Source organism: Papilio machaon, chromosome 15 (assembly GCF_912999745.1).
Source record: "Papilio machaon chromosome 15, ilPapMach1.1, whole genome shotgun sequence".
Taxonomy (NCBI): domain Eukaryota; kingdom Metazoa; phylum Arthropoda; class Insecta; order Lepidoptera; family Papilionidae; genus Papilio; species Papilio machaon.
This window is the reverse complement of record NC_060000.1, coordinates 1,051,966-1,065,255: the sequence shown is the minus strand read 5'-3', so window position 1 is coordinate 1,065,255 and position 13,290 is coordinate 1,051,966. Positions and strand designations below refer to the sequence as shown.

At 34.0% G+C, this 13,290-nt stretch overlaps 2 protein-coding genes and 2 non-coding genes across 4 annotated transcripts; 1 reads left to right on the top strand and 3 right to left on the bottom strand.

Moving 5' to 3' along the window:
- Positions 1–2,135: 2,135 nt before the first annotated feature.
- Positions 2,136–2,219, bottom strand: Trnal-uaa. Its single transcript has one exon. It is a non-coding gene; the product is annotated as a tRNA-Leu (tRNA).
- A 4,805-nt stretch (positions 2,220–7,024) lies between these two features.
- Positions 7,025–9,817, bottom strand: LOC106718478. Its single transcript, XM_045681314.1, has 3 exons — positions 9,676–9,817; positions 9,293–9,463; positions 7,025–7,245 (listed from the first exon to the last, which is right to left on the bottom strand). The coding sequence occupies exons 1-3, from the start codon at positions 9,728–9,730 to the stop codon at positions 7,040–7,042; spliced, it is 432 nt and encodes a 143-aa protein (XP_045537270.1). The 5' UTR covers positions 9,731–9,817; the 3' UTR covers positions 7,025–7,039.
- Positions 7,919–8,002, top strand: Trnal-uaa. The gene has a single exon. It is a non-coding gene; the product is annotated as a tRNA-Leu (tRNA).
- A 646-nt stretch (positions 9,818–10,463) lies between the features above and the next one.
- Positions 10,464–11,887, bottom strand: LOC106718368. Its single transcript, XM_014512440.2, has 3 exons — positions 11,644–11,887; positions 11,372–11,533; positions 10,464–10,699 (listed from the first exon to the last, which is right to left on the bottom strand). The coding sequence occupies exons 1-3, from the start codon at positions 11,708–11,710 to the stop codon at positions 10,470–10,472; spliced, it is 459 nt and encodes a 152-aa protein (XP_014367926.2). The 5' UTR covers positions 11,711–11,887; the 3' UTR covers positions 10,464–10,469.
- Positions 11,888–13,290: the final 1,403 nt, after the last annotated feature.

The window sequence follows — 13,290 nt, the reverse complement described above, 5'->3', positions numbered from 1 at the left end:
ATACTTTTTTTTTGTAAACAAACAAATTATCTTCGCTATTGTCTTTGTGCAGCGCACGTGCATCCCCGACCATTAGAAGGGTTGGGGCCATAAATCCATCGAGTTCGTTATCGTATTCTCTGTGCGGCTGTCCATTTGATCCTTTGTTCATATTTTTAAAATGCAAAATTATTTTTCGTTGACTATGAAGAAGCCCCAAAAAAGCAAAGGACGGTAATAAACACCTAAATCCCTTTTGTTTTTGAGGAACGTTTATTGCGTGCACATTTCGTCTTTCGTATTTTTAAATTTATTTTTCATTGTTTGTTTCTTATCTACGCAATGACAAAAAATCCTATTTGTACGCTTTTTCAAATGAACCATAAACGATTTTTTTTTATATTTTTTGCTGTCTTTAAACTTCAATATTGAAATAAACATTTTCGTCGCCAACAAAATTTAGTTGTAATTTAGTTACGACGTTGAAGAGTTATGCACACTTGATTATTTTGATTGCAATTCAACGCAGTGTTTATCTTTTTTACTAGATTTTTGCGTTTCACGTATAAGACAAAGTGTATAATTATTGTATTTAGAATAAAGTACTTTCGTACCTTATGTTGGTTTTATAACAAAATCATGTTCTAAAAAAAAAGTGATGTTAAATAAATGAAAACCAGTTTTAATGTGAATAAAATGTAATATAGACTTTTCGAGATATTTGTGTAAATGTGAAATAATTAATAAACTTTGAAGGTGTCTAGCGCCTAAACATCGCAATATTTGATAGAGGTAAGTTTGGTTAAATCGTCACTATTTTCTAACAAGGATTCTGCGGTACTCTTTTGATCACGTCTATCCCGGCCGCTCGGTGTATAGTATAACCTACATACACTCGCACTCGCTCGTTCTCGTTCTCTCTCGTTCTCGGTCACCATTCGACTCGCCGACGGTCCCCGAACATAGCCGAACTTACGAATGTAGCCTGATGCATAATTTAAATAAAATGACAACACGTCAATAAGTGTCTATTGTTACAATTAACGGACTAAATTAACGGAAGTGAAATTTAACGGAAGTTAACAAGAGCGTTAACACTTTTTGAATTTAACTTAAAAGTTAATCCGTTAAGGAAAATGTTAACTTCGTTAATTAACGATTAACGGATTAACGAGTTAATGCCCAGCTCTGGTAAAAAGAACTACGCAAATTTGTTTGGTCAATAATTTTGGGGTTATCTTGTTCAGACAAATTTAGGCTACAAATACATATAAGGATTATAAAATTATAAATATTCTGAACATTGAAAGTGAAGAAATTGATCTGATATTGCTTCCTATTTCCAAAAGCTATCCATCTGTATCAACATACAAAAAAGGCATTTTAAATCTTATTGTAAAGGAATAAGACTGCATTTATTTTACAATAGCCAAATACTTTTAAAAACAGCTCAAGAAGTCGATACACTTTGTAGGTCTTTAGCACCCGAACAACGCGAAGTATGTCTAGACAGGCGGGGAGAGGGTACAGAGGTGCAGGGGAAAGACAATATTATCGTGTTCGGTGAAAACTGCAAAAGGGGAATTCTAATAATGGATGTAACTGTAATACAGTCGACTTTGCTGATGAAATGGATGGAATAATTTGCTATTGGAACGAAGTTCCTTATCGCGCGTTGTGAAAGGGGGCTAGACGGAAAAAATTCTTACGAAAAGATGTCACGACACTTTTTGCTATAGTAAGTATGTTAACGACGAATGAGCGCTACTTCACCATGGCAACGACGTGACAACATATAACGAAAATTCATAGAAATAAAATGTACTTCTTGTGAAGACTTAAGTTTTTTATTCATAGAATAAACATTGGTTCCTTCACTAATTAATCGAAAGGAACTTCGTTCCATCCGGGTGTCCCTTGACACCTCTCAAGTTTTATTTTATAATAAGAATAATAAGACAGTATAAACTATGAATGATGCCAGTACAAATAATAAGCAATATGGCAAATTTCTCTGCGTCATAATCCATTTACTTGTGCAGAATTTGGAAATATCTTGGCGCTTAGCCATAATGCAATTCAGCGTATTTTTGGTGGCTCATTCGTGGCCTTTAATATTACTATTCCTGAGAAAAATTGTACAAAAAGAAGGCATCTGTCAGGTGTGGGGTTCGAACCCACGCTCCCTCTCGGGAACCAGAGCTTAAATCTGGCGCCTTAGACCACTCGGCCAACCTGACTCATGACTTACGAATGAAAATTATTGATTAGATGAGTTTTTCACAGTCGGAAAATTAATTTAAATCGTTAAACAAGGAAAAATGATTTTACAAAAAAGATTTTAAAATATCAATTATTTTTATAAAATATTTATGTGTTTAAGGTACAATTATAAAATAAAGTTACCGAAAATAAGGTAATAAACATTGTTTTTGTTCTAATATATTACAATTAATAAATATTTTTTTAATAAATTTTTCTAGATTTATTGATTTTGTCACAGAAAAAGAGCCATCTTGTGTTTAAAAGCAGCACTAAAAAAAACTCAAGAGTTTAAAGTTCTCGCTAATAGATGGCGTTTTCATTTACATTGACCAATCAGACGAAACGTAAAATTTACAGTTTTGTAAATAAAATGTATTTATTTATATATTTTTTGCTTTTCAATTACTGGTTGACTGTAAATATAATTTACAGCAACATTAATACTGCGAAAACTGTAATGCAACACAGATTCACAGATTTATGAGTCCGTGTGAAATAAAAAATTAGATCTTTTTCATTATGTAACTTTACACCAAGGCCAACATTTTAACCTTTAATGCGCTAAAATATTCAAATGTGTGGAAATGTCGTCCGCTATAGACTGTGGAACACAAAGCGGGGCATCCGACGTGACAGCACGTGATGGCGGGCTTCCGCCATATTGTTGCATGAATGTAGGCCACTGGCCTCTCTTAATACAACGAGTAATAAAGGCGAGAACGGGGAAGCAATGAGTAGGTATTGTCGTTTTTTTTTTAGATTTTTATGTACGGAATTTATCATACCTGCAATAATTTTCGATAGCTAAGATCATAGATTAAGTAGTTTACGACGGACCAAAGATTAATGCCCGAATACTGAAACGTTACTTAAATATCTCGTTTCGTAAGCATTGCTTACAATTTAACAGACGTCAAAATTTAAGTGGAATACACAAACGCAAATCAAGACATGTAAGCGCGTGATTCCGTAAGTAGACGTATTATTTTTACGTCATGGCAACATCATTTGTTTTCTGTCAAAGAGTGTATAAAAAATACTTGTTCTCGATTACGTTTTCTTAAAATTCACTTTACGTATCCGTTTCACGCAGCATGGCTTGGACAACCTATAGTTGTAAGACGTGTTCATTCCCAAATAGTAAAGAAAATTAAAATAAAAATACTAAATAATCAAAAATCAAAGAAGGTTGTTAAAAAATATCCTTTCTGTTTAAAGTATTTTTAAATAAAAAAAATAAAAAATTTGACCATACTTTTGTAGAATGGAAAGCATCTGGCGTTTTGTTTTGACAAGTTTAAATTAATAAAATTTTAATAAATCATAATAACATCAAGACACTTTTTAAGCAGTTTAAGCGGGCGCAGACAGATGTCGCTACACACCTATTTGCGATTTCGATATATTCTCGTTCAGTCGGCATTTTTATATAAATACTAGCTGTCGCCCGCGACTCCGTTCGTGCGCAGTTAAAAAAAACTTTATAGGGGTATGAATAATAGATTTTGGCCGATTCTCAGACCTACTGAATATGCTCACAAAATTTCATGAGAATCGGTCAAGCCATTTCGGAGGAGTACGGGAACGAACATTGTGACATGAGAATTTTATTTGTCCGAATGCGATGATTATGATGAAGCAGACATGTTAACACCTTAGATTTTCACTTTTAAGATAGCCCGCGACCACTCTTAAATTGTTGGCGTACTTAAGTCGACATGACAGTTCTTTTGACAGCAAAATGTCGTTGAGTGACGATCCAGTATAAGAAATGTGATATTGAGTGGCCTTTAAGCATGGTACGACTTGAGTGGCATCAAAGTTGAGATGCGTCTTTAACTGACTTACGAAAATTCCATATTGGAGTTTAAGCGTGGTCTTATAATTTAAGACGCTCTTACATATTTAAGTGACGTTTCAGTATTCGGGCATTAATCAATAGCATATGAGCTATGAGTATTACCAATGTTCTACATCCATGTCAAATTTCATCGAGATCTGAAGAGCCGTTCTGAAGAGATCTTCTAACAAACATAAATCCATCTTGTTGTCGCCTTCATTTTCGGTGTATCCAAAATGCTTGGATATTGCAGAATAAATTAATGAATACGGTTGCTTTATTTATTTTGTTTATATAAACAGATGTTAGAATGGATGTCACACACTTGGATTCCTGACAAGTATAGTGACCATACCTCGCTTGCAGATAGATATGTTGCGTTATTATTATAGTCCAGTAAGTTAGTACAGTGTAGTTTAAAATCAATGTGTTGCACTGGAACCAGCAATAGATTATAATCCATACATCCATACATTCGCATGACTATATTTTATCTATATATATAAAAGAAAGTCGTGTTAGTTACACTATTTATAACTCAAGAACGGCTGAATCGATTTGACTGAAAATTGGTGGGCAGGTAGCTTAGAACCAGGAAATGGACATAGGATCATTTTTACCCCGTTTTCTATTTTTTATTCCGCGCGGACGGAGTCGCAGGTAAAAGCTAGTTATTGATATGAATGACTATATTCAGATGCGTTACGAAAGAAAAACAAATTGCATTATTAAAAAGGTAGTTTACTTCATATATATAACAAGTATACTGAGAGCCGTAACAAGGGTAGTATATGTTAGGGCGGTTCCCGCATTGCAGTCGTCTTGGAAGCATTGACAAACGGTCTCCAGGTGGTCCTCGTTGTCCGCCTTGTAGCAGTCACGGTGGTGACGTACCCAGCCGCAGCCGCGGGTCACGCGGACCTCTGGCTCGTGACCCTTGAACATAACTGCGAATAACAACAATTAGATATAGTCAAAGAATTTAATTCATATCCCACTTAGGAAATCTGTCACCATAAGAGTACATATATATGCTGCAAGTATATTGATTTATTTTTTTGTCTACACTGATAAGAAATTAACGTCCTTAACAGTACAGTATCATTAAAACATTCTAGTTTCACACGAGTACAGAAAAAAGAGGCAGTGTAATACTACTATTGTTTGAATGTAGTGTAGGTACTTACTACCAAAACAGTGTGCCTAGCAGGAATGTTTACTGCCCGAATACTGAAACGTTACTTAAATATTTCCTTTCGTAAGCATTGCTTACAATTTAACAGACGTCAAAATTTAAGTGGTATACACAAACGCAAATCAAGACATGTAAGCGCGTGATTCCGTAAGTAGACGTATTATTTTTACGTCATGGCAACATCCTTTGTTTTCGGTCAAAGAGTGTATAAAAAATACTTGTTCTCGATTACGTTTTCTTAAAATTCACTTTACGTATCCGTTTCACGCAGCATGGCTTGGACAACCTATAGTTGTAAGACGTGTTCATTCCCAAATAGTAAAGAAATTTAAAATAAAAATACTAAATAATCAAAAATCAAAGAAGGTTGTTAAAAAATATCCTTTCTGTTTAAAGTATTTTTAAATAAAAAAAATTAAAAAAATTGACCATACTTTTGTAGAATGGAAAGCATCTGGCGTTATGTTTTGACAAGTTAAAATTAATAAAATTTTAATAAATCATAATATCATCAAGACACTTTTTAAGCAGTTTAAGCGGGCGCAGACAGATGTCGCTACAAACCTATTTGCGATTTCGATATATTCTCGTTCAGTCGGCATTTTTATATAAATACTAGCTGTCGCCCGCGACTCCGTTCGTGCGCAGTTAAAAAAAACTTTATAGGGGTATGAATAATAGATTTTGGCCGATTCTCAGACCTACTGAATATGCTCACAAAATTTCATGAGAATCGGTCAAGCCATTTCGGAGGAGTACGGGAACGAACATTGTGACATGAGAATTTTATTTGTCCGAATGCGATGATTATGATGAAGCAGACATGTTAACACCTTAGATTTTAACTTTTAAGATAGCCCGCGACCACTCTTAAATTGTTGGCGTACTTAAGTCGACATGACAGTTCTTTTGACAGCAAAATGTCGTTGAGTGACGATCCAGTATAAGAAATGTGATATTGAGTGGCCTTTAAGCATGGTACGACTTGAGTGGCATCAAAGTTGAGATGCGTCTTTAACTGACTTACGAAAATTCCATATTGGAGTTTAAGCGTGGTCTTATAATTTAAGACGCTCTTACATATTTAAGTGACGTTTCAGTATTCGGGCATTAATCAATAGCATATGAGCTATGAGTATTACCAATGTTCTACATCCATGTCAAATTTCATCGAGATCTGAAGAGCCGTTCTGAAGAGATCTTCTAACAAACATAAATCCATCTTGTTGTCGCCTTCATTTTCGGTGTATCCAAAATGCTTGGATATTGCAGAATAAATTAATGAATACGGTTGCTTTATTTATTTTGTTTATATAAACAGATGTTAGAATGGATGTCACACACTTGGATTCCTGACAAGTATAGTGACCATACCTCGCTTGCAGATAGATATGTTGCGTTATTATTATAGTCCAGTAAGTTAGTACAGTGTAGTTTAAAATCAATGTGTTGCACTGGAACCAGCAATAGATTATAATCCATACATCCATACATTCGCATGACTATATTTTATCTATATATATAAAAGAAAGTCGTGTTAGTTACACTATTTATAACTCAAGAACGGCTGAATCGATTTGACTGAAAATTGGTGGGCAGGTAGCTTAGAACCAGGAAATGGACATAGGATCATTTTTACCCCGTTTTCTATTTTTTATTCCGCGCGGACGGAGTCGCAGGTAAAAGCTAGTTATTGATATGAATGACTATATTCAGATGCGTTACGAAAGAAAAACAAATTGCATTATTAAAAAGGTAGTTTACTTCATATATATAACAAGTATACTGAGAGCCGTAACAAGGGTAGTATATGTTAGGGCGGTTCCCGCATTGCAGTCGTCTTGGAAGCATTGACAAACGGTCTCCAGGTGGTCCTCGTTGTCCGCCTTGTAGCAGTCACGGTGGTGACGTACCCAGCCGCAGCCGCGGGTCACGCGGACCTCTGGCTCGTGACCCTTGAACATAACTGCGAATAACAACAATTAGATATAGTCAAAGAATTTAATTCATATCCCACTTAGGAAATCTGTCACCATAAGAGTACATATATATGCTGCAAGTATATTGTTTTTTTTGTCTACACTGATAAGAAATTAACGTCCTTAACAGTACAGTATCATTAAAACATTCTAGTTTCACACGAGTACAGAACAATGACGCACTGTAGTACTACTGTTGTTTGAATGTTGTGTACGTACGTACTACCAAAACAGTGTGCCTAGCAGGAATGTTTATGATAATCGACTTCGTAGCGGCATCGTCAATAATGTCAAATTTTATGTGATTTTTGGTGTACTTTACGACCGATAGTGGCGCTGTACAAATTAGCCAGCTTGGAAACGTAACCGCATGAGTGTAGAAATAAATAACTTAATAAATGATATCATTAAATAATATACTCGTTATTTACTCGTTGTTATATAATATTAATTACTATATCAAATTAATTATTAATAAACATTATGAAAATAACCAACCCGCACTGGGCCAGCGTGGTTGACTATGGCCTAGTCACCCCTAAATTGGGGTAGGCTCCGAGCCCCTTGCTGGGGACGTATAGTGAGCTGATGATGATGATGATTATGAATAAAATTATGTATATAGCATGAAGTATAATTTATTATTCTATACGGTCATTAGTCAGGTTGGCCGAGTGGTCTAAGGCGCCAGATTTAAGCTCTGGTTCCCGAGAGGGAGCGTGGGTTCGAACCCCACACCTGACAAATTAATGTGTATTATTTTTATTGTTTTCCCTTAATGCCTAAAGATACAAATTTTATTCAGGATAGTAAACAATATTTTTTTAGATCACATTTACAAATTTTTTTCATTATCAAAAAATTACCACTTTAAACTGAAAATATAAATCACATCACAATAAGATGCATCCAAAGGCACACATCTATTTAGATATATTTACTAGCGGTAGCCCGCGACTCCGTCCGCGCGGAATAAATAAAAACTTAATTAGTAGCCTATGTGTACTTCCAGACTATGTTCTACATCTGTACCAAATTTCATCAAGATCCATTGATCCCTTCTGGAGATGCATTCAAACAAACATCCATCTAAACATTCGCATTTTTTTTATAAGAGAAGGCGGCAAACGAGCAGCAGGAACACCAAGGTGTTCATCGACGCCCATAGACATCTGCAATACCAGAGGAATCGCAGATGCGTTGCCGGCCTTTGAGATGGTGATACGCTCGCTTCTTGAAGGACCCTATTTATAATATTAGTAAGATTATCTTATGATAGAGTTATATTCTAGTGCTTTTATATTCTAACTCGACCTTTGAGTTAGCTAAGTTTGTTCCTGTTTCATATCTATATAGAATTTGTTCTAATAACTAGCGATAACTTGTTTGCGATAACCTATTCTTATTATTTAAAGACAGTAACAATATTTACCTACGTATTAAATATAGAAGCTTTCAGATTCGAGTATATAACAGAAATCCATAAATGTATAGATAATTTTGTTGCTATTGAGAAAAATAATTGTTTGTGATAACCTAATAAATTAAAATAATATTGTGTATACTTTTTATAATCGGAATTGAACCCATTACCGCGTGTTCGGTAGTCTGTAACCATTAGTCTCGGCCAGTGATTGTCAAACTTATTTCTTTCACCGCCCCCTTTGAAAATCAATTATATTTTAGAGCCCCGTAATTTTTATTTAGCCCTAAAATTTAAAAACCACAATTTCTTTACTTTAATTAATTTCAATGCCCCCCATTTTTTGGGCCCCTTATCGCCCACTTCGGGAAACACTGGTCTAGGCGCTTATAATGTTAATTTTATGCAGGACATACACATTAGGTTTTTTATGACATTTTCAACTTTGCATATTCGAGTGTACTTTAAATAATTAGGTACAGATTTTCCACAAAGAGAGAGAGAGAGAGAGAGAGAGAGAGAGAGAGGGAGATAGAGTATGCCTGTTTGTTTAGCGTAAGATCAAGATGGTGATGAAAAACTTTATTAGATTTATAAAATCGTATACGAACTGGTCTGCACAATTTTCCTGCAAAAGAAGTCTTTTCTCTGCGGCGCTTCGACGTCGGCCTGGCAATCGATGGTGCCAAGGAACCTCCTCACCGTCTCCGCGTCGTACACCGTGGGGTCCAGGCACATAGAGTTGTTGGCGCTGTTGCAATCGTAGCAGCGGATACTGAACGCTGCAGGAGTTAATGATTAATAAGGACTTGAATTATAAAAAATTGCTGAATACAGTCGAACCTGAATAAGCGAGAGTTTAAGAGACCGCGATATTTTTCTTACTTATAGAGGTTTCTCTCCAATCTGAGTCTCTCCAGTCTCGTTTATAAATAATTCTCGCTTAACCAGGTCTGACTATAATTAAGTCGTAATAATTTAATTTATAACTTACCAAAATCAACACAATTCAATAGTAAAAATACAGATATTATCCTTAATACAGACATCTTATTTAAATAACAATTTTATTATCTGTTATGTCAAAAGGGCAACGACAGCGGAGACCGGCGGCGGCTGTCAAACTGCAACAAACTTAGTTGACATTCAATATAGCATCGGTTTATGTTAATAGGATGACAATAAGTGGACTTATTCTGGACAAATTATAATTTATAACGAGTGTTCCTTCATCATGCTATCAAATCAAAAAGTTTTTAGTTGAATATATTTATTAAAATCATAACCAAATAGTACAATGTGATAACTAGATTTAAAACAGTAGTAAGTAATGCTTAAGGCATACGAGCGAGAAACGATTTAAAAAAAAATTGTTATCGCAAATTTAACAAATAATATTTTTCCTAACAATAACAAGTATGAGTGACGTTAATAAAATGGTTTTGAGCAATTTAATTCTTGTCATAATAAACACTGAAATCATTTTGATTCACATGTTTTTTTATTTTAAGTAATATCAATATTACTTGAATTATTCAATGAAGTTCAATATTCAATGAACACTTATTGAATCTATTTTGATCGTTACGTAAATGTTTTTATAATATTTTAAAAAGTTGACTAGATATAATAAAGAATTTATGGAAACGTACCATAAAGTACTTAAACACGTCAATAAATATGTTAAAATAAGTCCCTTACAAGACTTAGTTAATATAGTAACTACTTAACGTACATTTAAAGTTAATAAATAACCTTATACAGTTACCTAATATCAGATATATAACTTTAAAGATTACTCCTCCAATTATTTACATAAACAAAGATGGCTGATAAAGCCCAAAGAACTGTAATTTTGACGTTTTCAAGGACATTTCCCGCGTTGCACATATCACCGAAGCATTGACAGACTGTCTCCAAGTGGTCTTTGTTGTCAGCCGTGTAGCATTCCCTCTTGTGCTTCACCCAGCCGCAACTACGAATTACCCGGATATCGGGTGTCTGATCCGGATGTAGAACTGTAATATAACACAGAAATTGTATAAAAACAATATACATATTATGTTTGTTTTATTCTGGTTTTTGTTACGTGTCAGTGGCCTGCATTATGCAATAAAAATATATTTCACCAAAGCAACCGTTTGAGGTTATAAATTTGATATTCTTGAAATGTATTATATTTGTTAATAATTTCTGTTTATCATGCTACTAAAATTATGACAGTATTGAAAAATTGATAATGACGGCTCATTTTACTATCGCACTGACATCGTTCTTCTATCGTTTGACCTTCTCAGAATATAACTTTATACGCACTGTTAACTTTGGACTGCGTATATTCCATTCAATATGCCGCATAAAAAGTAACTTGTATACGTACATTGTTGGTTTACTAAGGATGTACCATGTCCACTAATTAAATCCTAACCAGACTATGAAACACGCATTTAATCATAAATTTACTCCATTACAGACAAAGCTTTTAAACTTTTAATGAATGTTAAAGAGATTAGTGTGGTAGGAAATTAATATTTTGATTTCAAGGAATTTAGGCCATACATGATATAGTTAAGGAAGAAGATACATCGTAGAACTGGATACTTATTAATGTAAAATGTAAAATTTATTATTAATAATAATTAATATGATAACATTTATTGAGACATATTTATTGAGATAAAAGTACTTACTTGTTTGCACCATTTTCCTGCAAAAGAATTGACTGCTCAAAGCATTGGGGAGTGCTTTAGCGCAGTCGACGACAGGCACGATGGCGTGCATCTTATGAAGGTGCATGTCCAAACAGGCAGAATTGTTAGAACTATTACAATCAAAGCATTTTATAGCGTTACCTGAAAAAAGGAATTAATTATACAGCACATGTAATTTTTAACGCCACCACCACGTTCAAGGTTTCTTAGTTCATTAAAAATAAAAGAAAGTTATGAAATAAAATACTCACATGAATTGGAAAGATAAATGGATAGTAAAAAACTAAGTACTATTTTATTACGGCTCGTTACTACCATTTTATGAGCTCCGACAGAGACTGTTAGCAAAAACGTGATTACTAATAATTGCTATTTTATTTGCCAAGGCGTTGAGCACTCTTATGAATTGCAGGGAAATTATATGAACAAAGTAGTTTAGATTTTTTATTTTACGTTTATTCGAAATATAGTTAGTGCGTTATATTTCACTAGAAGCCAGACAGCAACTGTCTGAACGTGAGTATGAACTGGGATATATAACTCGGTCATTCATTGTAATCTCTTTGACGCATAAAGGGATAGAACCGGATAGGTTTGGTTTTGTGCGTGAGTCTAGCCCGTCTCGAGAAAAGGTATGCCTGGAAGAGGAAACATTAATAAAGCAAAACATAACTGGCGGGAATAAGGTCGCAGAAAATTCTTTATAACCTCATAGAAAATAATTATTTTGCACAAGGAATTTAATGTCTATAATATACAATATATATAAGACATATATAAGAGCATTTTTTAAAAATTTAATTGACCATTAGCATTATAATATACAGCTTCATCTTGGGCGATGTTTGTTTTGGTGGTGGTGGTAGAGGCAACACTCAGCGCCATCTCGTGACCGCTAGCAACGTTACAACTAAACTAACGATTATCTTTTAGAAGTATTTTTTTTTTAAAACATAAACAGGAAGGGTTTTGGAATTGCAAGCTTGGTTTCACTGTAATTAGGTACATTTTTGGTAAGTACTTCCAGATTTTTCGCAACGTTACAAAAACGATTATTTCGAGAACCTCAATATTTTCATTGCGATTTTTGTTTTTTGGAACTATGGGGAAAAAGTATTATAAATTTAGATAAATAATAACTACGTAATAGTAACCATTATAGAGCATTACCTATATTGGTGATATAATATCAAAACCTAAGTCTGAATTTGATTCTTAAAAAGCTGTATTTAACCAAACCAAACCAAAGTGACTGAACTTAATTTGCAATTTGTTTAGTTTATTTAATTTGAAAAATTCCTTTGAAAAGTATAATGTTAAATAAAAAAGTAACTGTTTAACTTTTATTTAAATTTAATGTATAAATCTGTCTATTTCATTCTACACAGTGTGTTTATCTTCTCCGATACTAGGGCGAGCTGTATCTAGGTCTACTGTAATTGAGTTAGTTGATTAAAGGAAAAGAATCGTTTGCGACTCGCCTATTGCTTATAACCCAAAAGGTAGTTGTTATAATGAAAATAAAAAACTGAAAAAAAGGAATGTCCAAATAACAGGATTATGTTTTTGAGGTTTATGTACAAATAAATTGTTCGGCAGAAGCCTAAACTTGACCATTTTGGGAGAGTGTATCAGTGGAGCTTGTTATTTTTTTATAACCATTGTTTTCTTAATCTGGAATTAATAACTTAATAATAGGCGATCCGTTGATCACCCCCCTAGATTATAAAAATGGATAGATTATAAATAGTTTTTTATAACCTATTATATTGGTTTCGGATACCAGCGAATCAATTTGCTCTTACATTATATTATATGTTGTATTTAATTTTATCACATGTACTTTCGTGTACTTGTATAAATGTACACGTGTAGAATAGGTCGGTAGATAATCAGCG